This window comes from Atractosteus spatula, chromosome 11 (genome assembly GCF_055471065.1).
Source record: "Atractosteus spatula isolate fAtrSpa1 chromosome 11, fAtrSpa1.hap1, whole genome shotgun sequence".
Lineage (NCBI taxonomy): Eukaryota > Metazoa > Chordata > Actinopteri > Semionotiformes > Lepisosteidae > Atractosteus > Atractosteus spatula.
This window is the reverse complement of record NC_142716.1, coordinates 476,900-500,436: the sequence shown is the minus strand read 5'-3', so window position 1 is coordinate 500,436 and position 23,537 is coordinate 476,900. Positions and strand designations below refer to the sequence as shown.

The 23,537-nt window shown below is 40.9% G+C and overlaps 1 protein-coding gene across 1 annotated transcript in view; it reads left to right on the top strand.

Moving 5' to 3' along the window:
* Positions 1-687: 687 nt before the first annotated feature.
* col24a1 (collagen type XXIV alpha 1) overlaps positions 688-23,537 on the top strand; it is a 105,317-nt gene continuing 82,467 nt past the window's right edge. The window contains exons 1-3 of the mRNA XM_088927994.1: positions 688-1,168; positions 11,829-11,899; positions 19,884-21,208. Of these exons, the coding sequence (XP_088784120.1) occupies positions 1,113-1,168; positions 11,829-11,899; positions 19,884-21,208 (1,452 nt within the window). The 5' untranslated portion in view covers positions 688-1,112. The remainder of the gene's footprint in view (positions 1,169-11,828; positions 11,900-19,883; positions 21,209-23,537) is intronic.

Genomic DNA, 23,537 nt, shown 5'->3' with positions numbered 1-23,537 from the left:
TTTTTTTTGTGGGATTGCAGCAGGAAGTGATGTTTCATATTGGTCAAATATTTTTATAGTTTTCCCCATTTTTTTAAAAATAAATAAAATGTGTAGGGTCATGAGTTGTTGTTTCACCTGTCTATAAAATGCAAATAAAATGATGTGTGATTCCTGCTCTTCATTATTGGTTTTCAAAGATTTTTGCAAAAAAGTAAATAATTTCCATTTTTCAATGGTATTTAAAGTATTAGTTGTAAAGACAGTCTCCATATAAACGCTAAAGTACGTGAGTCTGTACATATTAATGCACGTTTAAACTTTTGAAGTAAGAATAATATAAGTATGATATTCTTATTTCATTCTATATCTTTGTGTGATTAATATACTGTACTGTAATTTAAGGTTGTAATCCTTACAGGTCTTCTATTTAATTTAATGTGGGACTCGTAGCATTCGATTCCAAGCGTTAAATTAGTCAAATAGCTAAATTACAACACCAAGTAAACGCAGAAAGCAGAAAGATTGAGTTGTGACGGCGAGCCGATTAAAGATAAAATGAATGGGAGCATTGATGATGATGGCAAGCTCTGAAGTATATCCGATCCGTGATGTCAGAAGTCAGTAATTGGTGAAATTCAACACCAACTGGTACTGGAGATGAATACGGCTCCCCTCGCAACATTGCAAGTTAAGGCATCTGTACAATCCACAGCCTGGAGCTACGGCACAGAGCGCAAACTGGAGCTGACTGCTCACAGGGGACCTCGCTTTGAGCCTAATACGGGAATCCTCATTGCCGCTCTGTAAATAGACCTCCAAGCACTGCAACCTGCGCGACACGGCGGTCCGTGTGCGAGCGAGTTATACGGGCATGTTTCTCGGAAAAAACGACATTCCGTGTTTCCCAGCAAAAGCGTGAAGAACCGGGCTGTAAAGAGACGCCGCTCAGAGACAGCGGAGATCTCGGCGATCCTGCAGCCCCTTGCAATGTGGCGGTTCTGAGGTCGCAGCCCTAGACGAAGCTAGGCGTCCTCTGCTGTGTGAGCTAGGGGCCAGCCCATGAACCGGAATCTTCTGGCGTGAAATTCTGTTTTCACTTAGAACTCTGCTGCTTGGACAAATGCATACAAATGCATTTAGGAGCCCAACGGACAAGGAGTGGAAACATTTCTCCCACCGCAAAAACGTAAGTACAACCACTGTGTGCTGAAACAAACTTAATTCACTACAGAAAGATCGAGCGAGCTGCGGGGAAATACGGTCACTAAGTGTTCAAACGTGTTCCTCCTCATTTTCCCCTTTTATGCAGAGCCCTAATTCCAGACATACTCTACAAGCGCATTGCTGAGACAGTTTATGTTAAAGCGATCATGCGGTGTGTTGGGGTTAGTAAGTTGGCACCTTTCCATAGTCACATAAAACAGACTGCATGTTTGGCATATAAAGGTTTTCCTGCTCTGAGCAGTGGAAACGCCGTGACAGGAATAGAAACAATCCATCTGCGCTTTGTGACTCCTTCGGTCATCGTGCCGTGTCCTCGGATACTTGCAGACAGATATAGACAGACCTTGCAGTAAACACAGGGCAGGACAGTCACTAGAGTGACCCCGGTGCGCTCCCGGCTTCACCTGCCGGCCGGTACGACAGCAGCGCACGACCTGGAGCCGGAAATCCAGTGGGCTCGGGCAATGACAAATCACTCACTGACCAGTTTCATAAAACTCCATAAAATGCTTTTTGTTTGTTGCTGGATTTTTTCCCTATCGTTTCTGGAAACAAAAAGGGAAAAGGTGGCTGTCAAAAGGATGGAGCAGCAAAAGTCCCGGTTTCTCATTTAAAATTTTACATTTTATAAAATATAAACGGGAGAACCCCCGGGTCTGCTTTCCACGTCAGCATTCGGTGGTGTCAGATCGTTATCAACACCAAAAAAACACGTTTTTCTAAAACAAAATTATCAGAGCACTCACACAGGTAACTCGCTGGCTTGCTAAATATTGGGGAGTTCCTGACATCTTCCGAATTTGTATGAACTTGTTATCTGAAGAATAAGTCGAGGCATCTGCTACGAACAGTTGGCTTTCTGTAAGACAGTATGTAAAAGATCCGAAGATAGCAAAGACTATAATACCAGTTTTTATTTTCTCAAAGGGATAATCAGTCATGTGTGGAGGAGTATTTCTAACAGTGCCCTTCAAGAGAATGTGACATTATAGTACAAGTATGCGTAAAAACACAGTATCACCTATGATCCACTAATAATACCTCTCTTAATGACAGCTATTGTTCCACGTCCACAAGGTTTTCCTAACAAGAGTCTGCATTGATAGGTCGCCAGTCAGCTGCAGTTACAGCTTTTGGTTTAAATTTTATGTTGTAGCCCGGGGCTGTGTGATATTTAGGGAATTTAAAACGATGATGCCACCTCCTGTTCCAGTTTCCTTAATTACAATCCAGGGGTGTAGCAGTCGGTTTGGTTGTTTCCATTAACTGAAGTTGTTTTGAAAACATCGTAAAATGCGTTAGTTGTTATGCATTGCATAGAAGCCAATCGGATAAAATGTATTCTTATTCTAATAAATACAACGTGAATCCGCACAACACATCTTTCTTGTCAAATAAACTGAAATCTCTTATGAAGCCCCCCCCCAAAATGCTTTCAACAAAATGAATAACTTTTAAGTAGTTTTGTTTGATGCTGTTTCAGCACGGCAAAACCCTTTGCACACCATGAGGGTCAGTGTTGACTTTTTTCGCAGCCACTTAATTTTGTAATTCGTCAAACTCCCATGAGTAATGTTTGTGAGCGCGGAGCAGTAAGTGCACATTTGAGAAGAACCGTCCAACTGCGCGCTGAATTCCTCGCGGTGTGGGACGTAATTGAGACCAGATGATCACTTCAGAATCGCATGAAACGCGAAACAACTGAAGAGGTGTTATGAAAAAAAACGTCCATTAATTCTACAGTTCAGCTTAGAATTCAAATGCATTTAGTCTGGCAGGTCTGTAGGACCTGAAGTGAAGAATGGTACTGCGTTTAAAGCAGACTGCACTCTATTTTAGTCCTCATTGCTTTTGTATTTCCCTGTAACATGCAAGCCATTTTAAATTTTAAATAAATAGGAGGGAAGTCTGTTGAATATCTGCGAGGAAATTTAACTTATAACAACGGAAATTAAATAAAAACCCACCATCCCACAGATACTGTAGGCGCTGGATAGCGTATACAGTGGCAGGCGGCTTCTGCTCTGCTGTTACAGTACAGTACATGCGTTACAGTAACAGTACAACTCACGAAAACTCAAATACTAGGCAAGCCTGCGAAACCTACAGTGTACGGGGAAATACTGTACTGCGGAAATGGTGTCATTTAACATTGAAACAGATGGAAGGCAGTGTTTCTGCATAGTAAAATGTGTGCTCCTTTATGCCGACGCTGTCTCTGAACGACAATGTAATGAGAGAAATTATCTCTGTTGTTAAGCTTTACTGATCTTTGAGTTGTTTGTAGAGTTTGAAGAAGTAAAAATGTTTACAACTTAAAGGAGGTCATTTGTCCAATCGCTTTTAGTTGATAATATCTAATTGAACTAATTGATCTGAGGATCTAATTTAGTCATTATGCGAAAAAAAAACTAGATCGAACAGCATGGTTTTGTAGCTGTTTCCTCCCTTCCACACCTCTTTGTGTAAAAAGGCTTCATACTGCACTCACAGACTATATCAACGTAAATATGTAGCAATTAAAAAGTTTTGAAAGTTTTTTTTCACAAGACCAATTTTATTTTTTGTTACAAAATCATCTTGTACAGAGAGACACATAAGTAGCTTCACTATTATCAAGTGAATGGCTGAATCCAGGTGTATGCTAATTAAGTTTCCCTGCAGCCTGCCAATGTGTTTTTGCACCCTGGAGGGGTGTTCTGCAGTATGAAGTATAATGCCGTCTAATAAAAGTAGCTTTTAGAGTGTTATGACATTGTCCGTAAGTAGCAAGCATATCATTAAAGTGAACTTCACAGATGTGTAAAGATACTTGTGAATTTTTGCTGCTCTGATGTTTCCCAGCTCATCAGGACTCAAACACTGCTGTCTGTGTTACTATGGAAACTGTGCCTGTACATTATTTTGTCCAACTTCAGATCCGTGGAAGCTTTTAACCCTGGAGTGATAAGATCTTCTTCACGTGTGAATTATCGTTCATGCTATAGCTAGTGTTTGACTCAAATCCCACGAAGCTTCTGGGTATCTTATCTCTATTGGTAGACTGGACAGTTTATTGTGAAAGTTCACAAGTTTGATAAGAGCTAAAGGGAACAAGAGTTTGTGACTTGGGAAATTCTCCCAGCTCCATAATGGAGATAAGAGAAGAGTTCCAATGTGCAGCAAAGAGCCATTTCAGGATTTTATTATTGTAGGATCTTGAAAGCTCTCTGCTGGACAACCAGGCTTATGCACAAGACCCTGAAGTTTTATTTGTGTGTCCTCAGGATCTTAACTCACTGAGGAAAGGAAGACTTGAAGTACAGTGTAGACCTTAGGAAACTCATTACTCCAAAGCAAATATTTACATCATTAAGGAAGAATGTTAATTAGATCATCAATGGGGTTACACATTAAATAAAGGAGCTGTTTTAATTGCACATACTGTAGCTTGCTCTAAAGAAATATGGAATTACTTTATTTTTGGATATTTATGTACAGTATTTATGACTGTGTTTGTTAGCGTCACACCTACATGTCTTCCTATGAACAGGAAGCCAATCAGTCTCAGCGTGAGTTTCCTCCCAGTGCTTTCTCTGGTGTCTGTCGTGTGGTCAAAGCAAATCTTTACTTAAGGCAAAAATGACCTCTTGACTCTGTGACAAATCAGAACAGTTTTGCTAAGGACGGAAGTGCAATTAGCCAGCTTGAGTGTGTGCTGGAGTGATTCACATCGACAGGGAGCTCTGCAGTGATCAGTAAAGGTGCACAAGGATGTCTGATGTGCCTCCTAATCTGTTTTCATGGTAGAGTAGTTTTATTCAGTACCTCTTAATGAGTCCATCTTCTGAGAGTGGGCGTAAAACCCGTAACAGCTGTGGATGGGAAGAGTTTTAGGGTTATTATGATGTGATTGGCCTTGGCTTTCAGCCAGCGAAGAAGCTCTCCGCTGTGTTGGGAGCAAGGTAGAGGCGGACACTGGGAGAAGTCTATGGGGGGAATTATAATTGGTTTAGTCAATGTATGTGCAACACTATTGTAGGTCTCAGGCTGGAATTGTAGCAGACAAGATCAATGAATTGTTGTGGATTTTCCTGCCACACATTTAGGTCTGTGTTACTTTACAATAAAGGCACTAATGACAAAGATGTCTAAAAATTGTAAAATAACATTTGGCAGAATAGGAAAGACACAGATGCACTCTACAGAGAGACTGGCTCGTGTAGTTTTTAGTGTGTTTAGGACTGAAACACTCTGAAGCAACTGTCTGAAACAGTTCACTCTGTGTAGTTGGTTTAGGTTGATACTCCAGTCATCTGAACTGCTGTGAATGAAAAGACAGTTTCGATTTAAATGTCCCGTTTCCTCAAAGAGCCGCTGTCCGCAAAGTGTTGCTATCGTTTAGTGGGTGTTAAGAACATAAGAACAGTTACAAACGATTGGAGGTCACATGGTACAGCTAGTTTGGTAGTTGGTAGAAGATTGATCCAGGAATCTCATCCAGCTGTTTCTCGAGAGAAACCAGGGTATTGGCTTCAACAACATGACTGGCCATTTTATTCCAGACTGACAACCCAGAGTGTTATTTTCATATGTATTGTTCTCAATCGTGGAAGCTGAAGGAATAATTAATTGTGTGATGAAAGTTTTAAGAACATATGACAGGTAACAGGCAAGAGGACATCTCTCCCAGGAAAGGGGTCCTTTGGAAGGACACTGTGCATTGCAACACCCAGCTTGTACGCGTCTCTCTCTGGCCAGCTCATTGTCTCTCCAGGCCTCTGTAAAGGCCCCAGTGCAGTCTGTCTGCTTGAGGGGTGCACTGTAGTGCAAACCTCTCCCATCTGTGCAGTTCTGAGGCTGGCTTGACCATAGCTGCGGTGCACAGTTCAGTTCTGCCCCCTCCTGCCTTAAGCCAGGCAATGGTGCTTGTTTCACCAGGCCTCCTGTCTTTAAGGTGTTAGCCAGCCATTTGTAGGGTCACCTAGCCCAGTACAGGATCTCAGTGAGCCCTAGCCCGAGCCCCAGCCAGCAGGCAGGAACAAGAAGATATTTTCTGAGGTCCAAAACCATGGTAATAATCTATTTTTTGTGTGGAAAATGTTTCAATCATGATTTTCAGTAAAAAAACACTTCAAAGATCTGTAAGATTATTCATCTTTAGTTGGGCCTTTAGGCAGCAGCTCGCACTTGTTTTCAAGCTGCAGTGACAGTTCAGCTCTTCAGGATTCTCAGGGGCTAAATATTAATTCAAACAGTGTAGCAAATGACAGATAAAGACAAGTCCGTACAGGCAGGGGCCAAGAAGTCTTACATTTTCTTTGTCTATGGTGATGTCAATGTTAAAAATAAATATTGCAGCTCGTATATTCAGCTCCGTATGAATCCCATTAGTGTGGTGAGAAATATACCCTTGGCTTCTGCCCGCGTCTCAGGTTTGTACATCATACCTGCATGCTCAGCCCTACTTCACTGGCAGCCTGCCCTGCTCGTCTAATAAGAGCCCGCCCAGCAGGCTGCTTCTCACTGGAGACCTGGAGGAAGTGTCTCGTGGCGATGTGAAGTTTGGCTGACGCCCTGTCTGCCCGGCGAGTGGGTGCACACAGCCAGCCTGTCCTGCCCTGGTCCAGCTCCGCTAGGGGTGAGTGAGGACAGACGTAACACAGCTGCAGTCAAGCAGCACTACTGTAAGCATGCTTCATGCTGGCTGTTGTGCAACACTAATGGGAAGGTAATTGCTTTATGCTGATTAAAGATACTGTAGTAGAAATAAAATAACTGCGTTTGGCAGGAGTCCTGTTAATCCGTGGGAATGAGTGCAGTGTTTTTTCAGTGAAATTGCCTTGTGTATATTACACTTAAGGAGACAGCTGTTTCCCTTTCACTGACTGACATAATGGCAATTCATATTGATCTGAAAAAAGAACATAAATGATTTACAATATCAATACGGCATTACAGTGAGGTATTTCTGTGGCTAAACATCGTTTCTCTTTCATAAGGACATCCGTCCCGTCTAGCTTGTTGGATTGGTAGTAACTTATTATCTTATGACATCATCCAGCCACCTCAATAACATGGCTGGGCAGCCTGTTCCACACTCCCACTTCTGTGTATTTCTGAGTTTAACACAAGGTCTCCTGTAGTCAGTTTGAAAGGCAGTCATCTCCTCTTACTTTACCCATCCCTCTATGGGCTAAGGTAGTTTTGGGAATCTCCTTGGGTCAGTTTCCCTGTTAAATAACAGAGTTTAAAAACCAACCAATGAGGATTTTGAGAAGCTTTTCCAAATGCAGTGCATAATTAAAATAGGCCCATTGTAGTCTTCTCTGGGCTCATGTTGACCTCATAGCTAGATATCATTTTATTTTATTGAACAAATTGTTCTGCCCGGCTCACCTGCTGGGACACAGTTTTTCAGGTGGTGGAGTTTGGAGAGGCTGTCTGTGGCCAGGTGACACTGTCAGTGTGTAGTTTCCCTTGCTGGGGGTGTGCAGCGCTGTGTTAATCTGGGAAAACCATTTACGTTGGGCTCTGCTTTGGAGATCTCACGTTCCTTTGAGGCCACACAAAGATGAGGTTTTTTGAAAGGACTGAATGACATCTCAGCTCTTAACATTTTTTGTTGTCCTTTGCATGATCCTTGTGTGGCAAAGATATAGGCATTCTCTAACAGAAGCAATAAGAATGAATGAAGCAAGAAATGCTCACTGTTTGTTTTAAAAGGAACTTTACATATTGCTCTCAGTTACTCTGACTTTACGTGCTGCTGCAGGACTGTGGTTGTTTCAGACTTGTAGTGTAAACACTGTCATGAATCTGCCAGTGGTCCCAAATTCAATTAAGCCATCTACTGGGAGCACACAAAGTGACTTCTGCTTTCCTATTGTCTTTAAATAAGATTTAAATTTTTATTCTACCTCTGACTTTTTTCCAGTGTTCCAAACATAATTTTTTAACACTGTTTGTTGTTCTACATTGTGTATTGCTTACAGTATATCAGAAACGACAGTATTGCATTATTCTTCAGCTTCATGGTGTAACTCTTTTCACCAGTTGCTAACCAAATAAGAGACCACAGTAAACCTCAAGGAAAATCATTTAAAAATGATTTGGAATTATCTGGACAATTAGGCCAATTTCCACTTTATAGGACATTGTATAGTAAACTTTATTTAAGTATTTTCCATGTTAAGGACAGCTTTTTTGCTGTTTTCAGCTGTTTTCTTTGGCTTGTACTCATTCAGGAGATGTCAAAGTGCTAGAGGAGTGAAACTAGGCAGACTGTAATACACACCACTGGAGGTCATTATTTAAAAAGCTACAGGTGTAATAATTAAGCAGTAAATCAGATTGCCATCGATACAATGTTTGCTTCACGGTACTTCTGGGACTGCCTTTAATTTTTCCTTAAATAATTTTAAAGCTTGTAACCAAGACTGACCTTCTGTTTGCAGTGTCTCTGCTGTTTCTAATGTGTAATGTTTCAGTAGATTAAGTCACTGAAAATCTCATTGTTAACTCAGAAGCTTCCAATCTTAAAATTTTTGGTGGGACTTGGAGGAAGCTGTTGGTAACAGGCTGAGCAAATGGTGTTTCTGTTGCTGCTGCTGTCTAAAGAAAGAAGAATAGAGCCTGTTAAAAAGTTCTGTCTTTGATTGGCAGGAAGGAACCAAGGAAGAAAAGGCTAAACTATAAAGTTTAGAAAATCTTAATCAGGAATCACAAATACATAATTTCCAAAGATGCTCTCATTCTGTTCCATCTTCTATTACTGTGCTCTGGAATTCCAGCTAGAATGATGCTAATTTGTGGTTTTGACTGAGGTACTGTACTTTAATGTGCAAAGCTAAGATTATTCGAAACTTGTATTTCAAAATGACATCAGGGGTCAAATGCAGTAAATGTCAAGGTATTTCCACTTCACTGAATTGGCAGCAGACAGTCTAAAATGTGCACAGTTTGCAAACAGTATATTTGGAAGCACTTAACCAGTAATTCTGAAAGAATTGCTTCCAGAACGAGGTTGTCCAGTTGTCCTTCATGCTCAGTAGCTCCAGGGGTGGTTATATTCAGAGAGCATGCAGCGGGGTTTGTACTCCATAGTTATAATGCATTGCCAAGTATGTTTTACTGCTGTTTGAAGACTAGGCCTTTCTTTAAAGTAAATGTTTAGGCTACAGGAAAAACCCACTAATGCTTGGGTGGTGCTTTCCTTCGAAATGATGGAAGGTTTCTGAATGTCCCGGTTTATAGCTCTGTGCAATAACCTCTTGTGAGATCCAGTATGTGTGTGTCTCTTATTTTGCGAATAGAAAAACCAGTGGAAGGAGAGACTGGAATAACACATCCTGGAACCTGCAAAGCCTCTTGGCTGGAATTTATCTATAGAGTAGTAGAACAGAGTGATAAAAGTGTATTCTAGTAAAAGCAGGTTTCAGATCTTGTGCAGTTTCAGAATGTGAACCAGTAATTAGTAAAACGGTGCTCTCTTATGCTCTTAAATTCAACCCAGATCCACGGGTTTGTCTTATTTGAAAACGATTTGACAAATCTTAATTTTCCTCTTTTTAACTTTTTCAAAAAAAGTTTTGCCTCCCTTGCTCTTGGACTATAAATTTTTCTCTGTATCTGTGTCTAATAAATTTGTCAAGTAATATGCAGCAGACATTGTTCTCGTTTTTGAATATGTTTAAACAGCCAGTCAGAAAGGCTGCAAGAACTTAAATATTTCACTTTTTGAGAAACAAGGCTGAGGGCCCGTGAGGCCGGCTAGCAGCAGCAGTCAAGCGCTGTTGTCCCCTGCTGTTGGGCAGCCCAGTTCACCTGATCTGGAACACTGTGGGTTCCAGAAGGATAATGTGCTGAAGAACCTGGTCTATAGTAGTGCCAGTCAATGCTGAGACTTGCACATTGTTCCACATAGGAAGGTCAGGCTGGGGATATGAATGGCTGAGCTGGGCACTGCACTTTTGACATTGGTAAAGGAAGTACTGTAGCTTTTTCCAAGTGGTGGTGGGAAAACCCAATGAGGTAAACCTCAGTCTCCTGCAGAGACGGGAGACATTTTTCTAGGGCCTGCTATACTCTTTAAATCTTAGTTTATCCTCTTATTCTGTATTTTCTGAAAAATAAAGACAGCTGCTCTGTTGAAGGTTTGAGCTATCATGGATGATAAGGGATCTCCTGTGAGTTTTTTTTCTCCTGCTGGGCTTGAAGTGATTGAGAGCCATCATAGCAGCACTAACAAGAATCATTTTGACAACAACAACAACAACAGTGAGGTTTGGATCCCTGTGCTTTTGATGCTGGTTTCCTTTCATTTAGGTTCTTGTAATTGCATCTCTGTGAGTCATTTTTTGGACCCTGAAATAGGAAATAATTTAAAACCACCAAGATCATAAAAATTTTTTTATTGCTTTGAAATTCCTGTGTGCTCCCATGTTACTGCTAGTTATATTTACAAGGTAGGAGGAAAGGTTTCTGAAACAGGACTTCTGCCATGTGTATTGTTAAATAATCTCCGCTGCCTGAATTTATCTCAGATCACTTATTTCAGGAATTAGGAACAAGTTCCCACGCCGAGGTGACTAAGCGACTTTGCGAAGGTTAATTTCCAGACCCAGTCCGGCCGGAAGGCTGGATAAGGGGGTGATAGAGGGTTAGCCAAGGGGGAGGGAGCGGAGGAGAGTGGGGTGGGGCGCAGCATGAATATCTGTTGTTTGAAAATGTGAGCTTCAAATATGAATCTCGCTAGGAACTGCACTGCACTGCAGCAGTTAGTTTAGCGTGTGCTGTTGGACCGTGCTCTTGGGTGTGTTCAAGAGCCTAACGCTGTATGTTGAGATAATCTGAGGACCGTGTGGAAAACTGAATAGGCAAGGAGACCAAATAAAAATGAAAAATAAACATTTCCTTGTAACTGCATCTTAATATGATTTTTATAATGCGCACACTGCTACCCTGTGGTGAGTGGTGTAATTGCACATTGTCTGCCTGCTTCATAATGTGATGTGAAAAAAATAAATTTAAGTTTTGACTTTTTTTCTAGCTTATATCGGTAGTGTTTTCTTTTTGGCTGTCTTTAAAAGTGTGTTGGAAAATGATTACAAATAAGCACCTTGTGCCCTTGTCATTGCAGCAGAGTTTATTTAAGAGCAGTGTGCTTTTATTTCAGTAAATATAGTTGTACAGAATAATGGTCATGGTAATATATTTAAAGCTGTAATAATTAAACTAACACATTAGTGATTACTTTCTTTAACCATCATTCAACATTAAAAAATAAATGATGATATTGTAACGCATACGGCCACCAATGCAGGTTGTTCGAGCCGGCTTACCAGCGCAGTGACGTCACCGCCCTTCCCTGTGAATAGCAGGGACCGCAGCCGTCGGGCTGAGGGGAGATTTCCCTTCAGCTCAACTGGCTGGGTCCCTTTTGAGTGATGCCGGAGGCCCGGGTTCGAGTCCCCGACGGTGGGGGGCTGACCTGAGGCGGCAGCGGCAAGGGTGCATACCCACGTGAACCCGGGAGCACTACGAGATGTATAACATGCTGTATGAATATGTTTTCTTCATTGAAGTTGAAGGTTAATTTCAACTTTGAAAACCTGAAGGCTGTTCTCTGTTCTTCATTTTAGGAGGGCGTTCTTCTTGCTACTATCAATATGCACAGAAGTGTTGTTTGCACAAGAACAGGGGCAGGCACAAGGTAAGCACTTTCAGACACTTCGCCTCCTTGAGAATGATGCCAGCTCTCTGCAGATAAATTCTCTATTCAGGATTGCCTCGCAGCCTGTGCTTTAGGGTTGCCCGCCTTCAAGCTGGTTCACAACTCTGCCCAGAAAGGACCCGTAATGAGACTCTTGACCTTTTCAAATGCAAATGGATTTTCCATCTTGGAATGGCTGGAAGTCCCGGGACACTGTTTTTCACAGAAGGGAATTTGTTTTGTTGTTAAAAATGCTGATTGTTACGCAACTTGTGTAGGATTGGCGAGGAAAATAGTCATATTTTCCTAAACGTTAGACACCTGACAAAAGAATACTACACTGTACCAAAATACACAGGCTACATAGAACTCTAAGAATTTTTTTGCCTCCCTTACAATAATCACTGTGTATTCATCTTTTCAAGTTCATACAAAGAGCAGATAAGCAAATTATTTTCACTTCTAAATCACCAAATATCCAATATCTGCGTCTTACTGAATAAGAGTAATCTTGCATTGTTATGGCTAACATTATGTATTCTGCTGATAAATATGGCTGAATGTTCTGCACAATAATTATTTATTGCTGTAAAGCCAGCCCCTGATTATTACATCAAAATAATAAATTGACTAAAATAAACTTTGACTGATATGATTATCTCTAAATTGCTTGATTAAAACTGAAAACCTTATCATTATCATCAGAAAATAATATTTGAAACTATGAGAAATTTTTAGTCTTAGTTTTATTTGAACATTCAAGCTGCTCTTGTTCTGGGAACCACTGCACCAGTGGACATGACAGTCCGTCACACCCAGGACTGAGCCTCACAGGAGGCAGCAACGCTTTCTACACCAGCGCAGGCCATAGCCTGCTTGCGGAACGTGCCTGGAGTTTTTTAGTTGCATTTCGTCAAACCTCTTTGGCCACTGAACTCCAGACTTGGTAGGTGTCTCTCTAGCTTTCCCTTGATTCACTTGCAGTTAGTTTGCGCTGTTAAAATAAGGGGGCGCAGAAGAAATGAAGTCCTGTTTCAGTCAAGATGGTGGCCTGACTCAGGTATCCGACAGTTCTTTCAAAGTGTTTTTGTGAACAGCTTCACCAGTTACAGCCGACCCCTGTCGAAAATGGGGGTTGTGTTCCCCCAAAGTGGTGCATTCAGTGAATTTGCATAGGAGAGACTTGGCGCTTTATACAGTATATTAAATACGCAGCTGTGTAAAGTTACCTGTTAGTACCTGAACAAAAATAAATGAAAACATATAGTACATTTATAATCATTTATAACATTCATATATGGTAACCTCTGTTTGGCTACCTCTGCCCTCTTGTACAGGGACTCGAGCGAGACTTGGTGGCCTGGGAAGGTATTCTTACAGCACAGCACTTATGACTCAGTAATTACCCGGTGTACTACTGCGTTATGGATGCGAGCCACAGTTCCTATGCAGCAGGCCAGTTTGCTACAGAGGAAGACAGCTGCACAGAGAACTCTGTGCTTTTTATTTTTTTATCTTCTTGCATGTCGGCTCTTGTCTTTAAGATCCTAGATCTTGGGTAAGGACCGCCAGTGAAAAACCCTTTAAAAATACAGTTAACATTTCCCTTTTATAAGCAAATACATTGATTCATGTCCTTACCTTTCTTTGACCCAACAAGGATGATTCTGTTTATGTTTTGCCTGTTCAGTAAAAAAGGACAACATTCAGCATATTTCTGTGAGCTTTGTAATTTGCTGTGATACAACAGTTGTGCAGAAATAACAGCCACCTGTTTTCAGCGGACACGTACGAACACATTTGAATTAGCAGATACAGTTTTCTCCATGATGACACATTTCCATCGGTCTCCAGGTGTTACATCTTTCTGGCCATTTCCCTTCAATGTTTGTTCTCAGTGTGAGACCACAGCTCCTGCTAGGTGTATTTCTCACAGCTGATGGAAGTTTTTTTTGATTGAGATGCATTCAAACTCCGAGTATATTTTAAAGTATTTGCTCTTTGCAGTGGCTGCTTGGGGTGTATGATATCTCAGCAAGCCATGAAAATAAAACCTGTCCAGAGCCACTATCAGATTAGTGACTGCAGGACGTATGTGAACACACCAGGGGCAGGTATTGTCTGTTCCGATTTGAAAAACACTTCTGAAGTTTCCAGATATTCAGGATTGTATTTTTATGAACTGTATATACTTTTGTACATTTTATTATTTTTTAAGGATGTAGGAGTTGTTACCTGTGAGAGTCGGCTCTGTGACCCATCTACCTTGTTTCTTTTTTAAGAGTTAATGGATCCAAAGATCTCATCTGGAAGTTACTTGAAAGAAGCCAGGGTACCACCTGCAACAATTTGACTGGGCGGTTTATTCCATTCTCCCATAACTCTTTAAGAAGTGCTTTGCTTTATTGTTCAGTAATGAACATCCACTCTTTTCCATTTGTGTCCTCTGGTTTGTGTGTCAGTGCTGGTTTTGACAAAATTCAGTGGCTGAGGAAACTGAATACTTGAGTCAGGCCTCTTCTTAGTCTTCTCTGTTTAAGATAAAAAAATCAGTTTCACTCTGTCAGTGTACAACATTGCTTTTAATCTGGAAATGTATGTGGTTGCTTTTCTCTGATGGATTCCAGAGCAGCAGTAGCATTTTAGTAATGTGGTGACATAATTATGCACAGTTAGCTTGAAGAGGTCCTACTAGTGCATTGTATGATTTTGTGGTGATCATTTTTCATTTTTTGAGTGGGGGTGGCTGGAAACAGTGCACTGCAGTAGCATAGCCATGAAAAGCCATCCCATTTTCTCTCATGACCCTCTGGCTGGAGGACTGTCGTTCAGTTTTCATTCAGCAAAAAACCTGATGAGGTAAAGAGACAGTCTCTCGGAGCACAGCGATAATCTGAATGTTCCCGCAGAGCCTGTTGCTCTTAGAAGGCACATTGAAGAGTCAAGTGAAGTCCATGGACAAAATTAAAATGAATCAGCTGAGAGTCAGGATATTAAAATGTACTCTTAACAGGATCACACGTCTTCATTTGCAAAAGACAGGTCCCTGTTCCAAGATAGGTAGACTTTTTTTGTTGGTAGAAGGAGAAAAGACAACAATATTATTTGTTAGCAAATCTAAAATCATCCTGCTCTTTAAAATGAGACTCCCCCTTCATTGTGACATTTAGTTTCTTTGCAAATTAATCCAGGCAGCTAACACATTTATTAGAACAGTTTAGACAATATGCATTCCATACACAGTAAATTAAAATTAGTTATAAATATCAGAAATAACTTAAAGGGTCAGAAAAAATATGCAAGATAATCAAAGCCTAATATAAACAGGCACATATGAAACATCTGCAAAGCTTAACTGTATCAGAAACCCTCTGATAATCTAAATTGACCATTTTGTCTCCTCAGTGAGACATTCTCCTCCTCCCATTGCTGCTGTTGCTTGCACATAGACATTTAGTAAGTTAGTTAAGGAAGACGTGATTGCTTGTATATCCATGTTGGCTCTGATCTCACCTTTTATCCAAATCTAGTGTTTTTAAAACCGATAAATATGATAAATGTATTGATCAGGCATTTTGGGAGTTACTGTGGTGCCTTGAAGCACATTTTTTTTAAAAAACCCAGCCTTTTTATAATTCCAAAGCTCTGCTTTATTCACTATCTTTCCTCATATATTATAATTACTGCAGGTTTATTTAACCTAAAATAAAAGTTCACAGGTAAATATATTCACAACCAAATCACAGAAACTCAAGTAGTGTGTGATTTAGAACACAGTGACCAATTCAATCAGTTCCTTTGTTAAATTTCAAATATTAAAAAGGTTAAAAATTGACATTATAAAATGAGAATTTAAATTTCTGTTGTGAGTTGTAACATGCCTGTAAGATAATTGAAAGCTTGAAGATGCCTGAATATATGTTTCACTTTCTCCGAAAACGGCCTCCAGTGTTTGTAATTCTCTGGCAGTAATTCTCTCCCCAAATCTTTTGCGAGACTTTTCCATTTTTTTTCCTTTAGTGGGTCCCACTGCAAGCTGAGTCAATTCATCACAACTGTGGAGGAATGCACACTGTAGGCTACAAAAGCTTGTCTTCTCACATGAGACAGGTTAATTGCAATCTGGGCTGACATTACCTGAGGCAAAGAATGTCAAGGACACATTTTTTATCCTAGTCTAGAAAAAATAAAATCTTCAGCTAAAAACAAATAAAAAGTCAGCTAAAAACACACTGCAGAGAACTGACACCTAGTACCAGAGGTACAAGTGTTCTTTCACAAGGTGTCCTCCCACGATGCCCTTGCTATCACCTGTGAGTGATCTGCACGTCCCTGAACTTTATTTCAGAACCTCTAGCAGTCTGTTTCGAATGCAAAGGGTCTGAACATGCTATTACATTTTGCAACATCAGGCTTTAAATTCTGTTTTATTTTCCTAATCCATCTTTATGGATCTTGTTAGTGACACCAAGGCAGCTGGTACTCAATACTCCATTATGCTTTAAAACTAGAGAGCCCTCATTTATGTGCCATGCCCTTGCAAATAACAACTAGCTTTGCTCCAAGAAATATTACGGGTGTAGACTCGAAAGCAGTCAGCCTGTTCAACCTGTTCATTTATTTGCCTTGAGAAATAGCAACTATCCTGAAGTCCCAGAACCCATTTTTGCAGGTTGTCTCTTAAATCCAGTTACAAACACTAAGCAGAGTCTACTGACAAATGCGATCAATTTTCTGTTTTTTTTCATTGGTTTTCTTGAACATTTCTTAACTGTTGTTTGGTAACATCTGTTCTGCATATTATACAAGGAGGGGGAAAATATAGAACATGAGGAGCACAGTCTTTTAGGGGTAAATCAAATTGTCCTAAAGGTTCTCTACTGGCAGAAGGCTCTACAGAAATCTGGTGGGATTATCCACTGAGAATTGCCTCTATATCCCAAGGTGTAATGGAAATAGACTGCGGAAATCTTGTATCCTGTCTGCAAGTTCACTCTTAAATAATGTCAATTACTTATTCTATTCTTGCAAATGTTCTTAAACTCTTTCTTTTGGGGATATCCTGGTTGTGTTAGACGCTGCAAAACCCCAGGGGGTCTTGAAGTGAAATTTAATAGAGCTGTGTTCTTGCAGTATCTGCGTCAACGCGTGAAGGTCCTACACAATATCGTGGCTTTCATGTTTTAACTAAGATTAGAAGTGTCCACTGTGTAAATCATAATGTAATAGAGAAAGTTATGTTGATTGTATGCTTCAGTGGAGTGATGTCAAAGCAAACATTATTTCGATAGATCTGAAGAAGTGCTGTCACGCCAAATAGGTATCGCTTTGGTCTTCGTGTACCCAGGCCGTTCTAATGTCCACGGACCAGAGGTGTTTTGTGGATTGCCCTGCTAGAAAACTGCTTTGTTTAGTTGCACTCAGGGGACCTCAAGGATGACAAAAACAAACAGTTATAGCATCTGTTTTCCAGATCAGAGCCCACTAAGCCAAACTGGTGTTATTCCAGTGAAGTGAATGATACTATAGTATGATGATAAACATAATGCTGGCAATTGTATGGTTGCTTTAAAGTCAGAGCATGACAGTGGAAATTTTTGGTAACAGAGTGGTGGTGTTTAGTAGTGTGTTTTAATTGTCAACCAGATTTCCTGTATCTGGAGTCTGTGTGTTGAACGCAGCTGTTGTACTGTTTTTACATTTTCTCTTTTGCATGCAGAACTCCGATAGAGCTTCTGTTTGCGAAAGCAAGGTAAGATATTTTGAAGGTAGTCATTTAAAATGCAGGAACAATAAAAATATGTTTATGTAAAATGCAGAATCTCAAGTAAACTAGCTCAGCAAATCAGAATAAGTTAAGTTAATTTTTTTTCCCCAGTGTAAACATAGACCTGAAACTATATATTTTCTGGCACGCTTTCCAGGAATTAAGACAGATTCTGCAGCTGTTTTCTGACAAGAGCAGAGTAGCTTAGCTTTTTGTTGCTGCTTTGATGATGCCTTGAGTTCTCCAGTATGTGGCTAAGCCTCAAATCCTGATGGGGTTAATGTTCTGGGAACACTATTGTGGGTCCTCTTGGCAAGCAGTCAGTTTTAATGCTAAGGCTTCAGTGCCTCAATAATACAGTACATTCTCACTCAAGTCCTTACAGGCGTCTCTGAGCCTGTGATGGAGCATACAATTAAAATGCTTTTTCAGAAAGATAGGAACTAGGATTAATACTTTTTAATGTCTTGCTTTTCCACTAACTGACTGATGTTCAGACGATAAAATCTGATTTTTTATGGAGAACTACAGTACCTTGCTTCTCAAGCAGCTTTGTTTTTAATGTTTGAAATGTGTTGTGGAGATGTTGCTTATTTCAGTTCAGTTCAGTTTATTTGTCATATGGACAAGTGCAATGAAATACTTATTTGCATGTATGCTCTGATACAAAGAAATTTGGAAGCACCAAAACAAACACAGAACCGCAGCAGCAACAACAGGTTAAATAACAGACAACTTTAAAAAAAAGGTTTGGGGCTTTTAAGATGCTCAGTGCTTATAATCTGAAGCTACCCAATATTCAAATGTAGTAGAACTAATTAAACTTGATCAGCAGAGTTTAGATATCATGGATAAGACCTTTCAACTTATAATTATGTAGGTCAAGTGTATTTACTATATTTATGAATTTGAGAAATTTACCTGCAATAGTACGAATGCATCCTTCTTCTCTTCAAAAGAAACCATACTGAATGTCCATGAATCATGGGGGATTCCTGTCACCAGTTTGGTTGCCTTTCCTTTAGTTTAAATTATGTTCTGTGTTATTCTCTGTGACCTTTGACCTTACAGTATGTTTTTATTATTCCCACTAATTATTTTTCCTGCAAACAGCTTTAGAGGCAGAAGCTGACATACCCAGACTACTGTATTTTAAGCAGTTTGCTGCCTCCTGCTGTATTTAGTGAGTCCGCTGGAATGGCTATTCCTGAGTATTGATCTGTAGTACGATCTATAGAAAAGCACATCCTTCTTCTTTGATTAAAATTAAACATGCAACGGCTCAGCTACAGCAGCTTCTTGATTCCAACGTTTAATCCATCTGTTTTCTAACCACTTTATCCAATACAGGCTCATGGGGGAGCCAGAGTCTATCCTGGCAAGCAATGGGAGGAATGCCAGTCCATTGCTGGGCACACACAGACACAGACTCACACCAGGGCCAATTTTTTCCAGAAGCCAATTAACCTACCAGTGTGTCTTTAAACTGTGGGAGGAAACTGGAGCACCTGGAGGAGTGAACATGCACAAACTCATGTCATAATATGGCAGCTACTGTATACCGTGGTTTTCAGACATGTTCATTACTAGATAGCAAGACCTTTCACGTACCCGGTGTTTGCAGAAATGTTAGTATTTTGTTATGTGTGATCTGAGCTGGCCTTGAAGAGCACCGTCGCCATATCCCGGCAGGAACAGAAACACAGCTGCTCAACCACCCTGAGAGGTTTTCGGTGGTTTTTAATGTCCGTCACAGTGAATCCGAGCCACACACCATTCCCTCACGATCAGTCTCGGAGCACGACCTCCATTTCATGCACGTTCACCCCAAATGTGCAACATGACACTCCAGTTACTCCACAAAAATAACCACGAGTTCAAAGAGGTATCTTGGAGAAAATTAGGGGCTCAGCAGTTACCCAGCAGTGGGGTGATGAAGATTGTGCTTGATGTCATTAAAACCTTCAATGGTTCTCAATGTTATCAAGCTATATTCTTTTTAGGATTTTTTATTTTGTTTGTTATGCAATTTATTTAATTGGTAATGTGATCTTTGCTAAATATATTCAGTAATTTCAGTACTTTTGGACACTGTGAAAAAGCCAATTATTTGCACTTCCTGTCTTGAAAGAGCACATCCTGTAATGCCTGTTGGATTAAAGGCGGCTGCAGTCAGGATGACAGGAGCTGATGATTTTCCTTCTTCTCCTCCCGCAGGTGTAGATATTCTTCATCAGCTTGGCCTTACAGGCAGCAGAGAGAGACACTCCTCAGGGACAACTGCTCTCCTGTCATCCTCTCCTCCACCTTTTCCTCAGGGCATCCTTCTGTCAGAAGCGGGAGTTACTCTAACAAGAGGTGCTCGCATTGAGGCTCCAACAGCGAGGCTGTTCTCCGCCGAGTTCGGGAGCGAATTCACGATCATTGTGAGCCTGCGCTCAGAGAGAGTGAACAATGCTTTCCTTTTCAGTGTCAGGAACAAGAAAAACAGACTGCAGTTTGGCATTCAGCTTTTGCCGAAGAAGGTCGTCATTTACATTGCAGAGAAGACGTCAGTCTTTTTTAATTACAATGTGCACAACGGGCAGTGGCACTCCTTTGCCATTGGTGTCCGTGAGCAGTCAGTGTCCTTGCATGCGCAATGTGGAGGCCAGTATTTCATCAAGGAGACACACGCCGGGCCTCAGCAGCTGAGCTCTGAAGGCTTCCTCACCTTAGGAAGGATGAACATTAAAGCTGTTCAATTTGAAGGTGTAATATGTCAGTTGGACATTTATCCCTCTGCACAGGCATCTACAAATTATTGCAACTATGTGAAAAAACAGTGTCGCCTTGCAGACACATACCGATCACCAACCACAGACATAGGTACAGATTCTAATGGTCATATGACTTCAAACCTGCGTGTGACGGAATCCCAGGTAAACCCTACATTATCCGAGGATTCTAGAATGGAGGGAAAACCTGGAAGTGCCTCTGCTGTTTCAGGCAGCAGTGTTGTTTGGCACCAGGATTTACATCCCAGGTCTTCCGAAATCCCAAATCCAAGGGCTCTCCCTGAGGAATCTTTGCAGCTCCAGCGTCGAAACACTTTTGAAAGTGGTTTGGCCATGTTTGGTGTGGGGCAGAGGAAAGGAACATCTTCGGGTAGGTCTGGATCCCTGGGGAGTCCATTGGAGAACGACACTGAGAACGACAGCCGAAATAAAGGGCACACTGCTGCCAGTGACGCCCCTCCGGCGCTCTCGCCAGCCAGGCAGGGTAAGATCAAAGAGAGCCTGAGCGGCAGCAGCAGATCCAGGCAGTCGACAGATGATTTATTGGGAGGTCAGCTCAGAATTAACACCACTTTGTACAGGGCACCCCAAGAAACTGAAAATCTGGTGGACATGTGGGAGGAACCTGCCTACACTGACACAAACTACAACACCGACAAGGCCTATGACCTGGACATGGGAGATTATGACTACGGCTATGGAGAAATGGACTACTCTGTTGATTATGATGGGCTACAGGGACCGAAAGGAGAGCCTGGTCCCCCGGTGAGTCTTTATCACTGTTTTGGTTAATGGCAGATACAGTAGAAATGTTGTGTTTTTAGAGGTGCGTTACCTCAACATGTGAAAGATTATTTGAAAATGGTCTTCAAAAATATATTATAAGCTGATTTATAAGTGCCTGAAGACAAAGTTCTGAAAAGCTAAGTCACAAAGCATCATTTTGGCCACACAGTGTACTATATATTTACACTAGCAAAGAGCTGGTAGCTCTTCCAGATGTTTTTATTTTTTTTATGTGTGCCAACAGATGGTTAAATTTCATAAGAGATGACATTTCTAAATAAAACCATTCCATCTTTTTTCACATTAACACACTTTCATATATTTTCTGAACATATGTATGAAAAAGTAATCTGTGTAATTCTGTGCTGTGAACCTTTACTCTGAAGTATTTACATGATGCCTCTCAGACGTACAGACCAAATCAGAAATTGATGTTTCACTGTCTGTGATTCCCAGGTGTCTGTCCGAGTTTAAGATACACAGTAGATGGAACAAATCTTAAGCTAAAATGTGGCAAGTGAGTTATACTCCCTGGCTCCTAACATTAATTTAGCTGAAAGCTGGGTTTTTTTTAGTGCTGTTGTTGATGGTGCTGAAAATCATTCTGTGATGGAAATTAGAAATCATTTTATTTTTTATTTTTCCCTGTGTTGCCATTTGTCTCTCAAATGAGGAATGTCTCAAGGAGCTCTGTCTTCCACCTGGGTTACACTTCTCAGTTAAAGCCTTTTCTCTGCCTAATGCTAAAATATTAATTCCTCCTTTGTTTCTGTAAGACTTGACTGCTGTATTGCCTTTCTTACTGGGGCAGCTACAGTGTACATCTACATCCTAAACGTGTATAAAACCTGTGGTGGAGAAGATTTCTTTGAATGGAGATCTTGGGAGTCCCAGTACCAGGCTGTCTGTCGGTAGCATTTGTTTCCTGAATATTTTTAATATTTAAAGTGGTGTTTGACAGTGAACCATGTGTTTTAGTTTCTGAGACATAGCCACATGGGTCAGAGAAAACTCCTGTCCTAAATCACAGATACCCACAACACAGCCACTCTTCCATGCTTGTTACATATACTGGGAGAACGTCCCACAGCTTTCTCCCTGTCTTCTGAAAGACATTGTCAACCCAGGTGAGGTGGCATATTATTTATGACACTATATACTGTACTAGACTGAGCTACACTAGAGTGTTTTGAGCCGGAGTGATTTGTATCAGATGCAGATGAAACAGGTGGATAAGACCTGCGTATCGATTAGCTGCTAAGTGGCTGAATGGGCTGTTGTTGTTTGCATACTTGCTGGTGCTCTTATAAACACAGTGGGTTTTACCACAGCAGTTAACTTGTACATCGTGTGCACCTCTGGAGTCCTGATGTTTGCCCAGATTCCCTGGTGGTCTGGTGTTCTGTACCCCTGCCCAACTCGAACATCCACAGTGCCTTAATCCTAGTCTCTGGATAGACGAACGTCCTAAACATTTTTTCTTCACTGTAATGGAATAGTTACAAAACCTTTGTGTACACTTAATAAAAAAGAGTCAAGCTCTATAAGTCTCTCTGAAAACTTTTATTTAGAGTTTTTATGAGAATCTTATCTAAGTTTGGTGATTTGCATGTTCAATGATGATACCTTTATGCAACGCTGTATTCATTGCACAAGGAATCACCCAGCAAGTTATTGGGTCCCTGTTCTGAAATGGGCATTACTGTTAGTTTAGTGAAGAGAAGACTAGCCTTTCTTATTGGGATAAAACACAGTCGCGTACACTTGCATAGACACTACACTGGGCATTTAGGAACAGCACTACTTACTAATAGTTTTACATTAGGTGCAGGTAGAAAGGGAAACTTTATATAATTACAAGTAACAGAAGATATTATTCAATATTTATAGATAATCCCAACAATGCAATTGTGGAAACAGTCTCTGTTGGTATTTGGAACTTAAGTCCAAACTCCCCTCTGTGATGAACCCAGATGCTGCTTCACTGATGGTGTGACAAATGCTGAGTAATAGTGCTCCTAGTTTTTCTGAACCCATCCCAGTGTGGCACCTGAGGCACTTCTCCAAACAATACTGCTTCCAGGTAGTGTGGAGTGCAGAGCAGTGATACAGACCATCAGCTGGTACTTGTCTGTGTCATGTTTCCAGAGAATAAGAGCCACAGCTGAATTACTTTGCCCAAGAGAGAGTTCGAGACATTAGTGCAGTACAGTGCAGGAGCTGTGAGCTCAGAGTCTGGACCAGGTGCAGAGAGGTGGTCAGTGACTCAGAAGTTCACTGGGGTGGAGTTCACTCCTGGACAATGGTT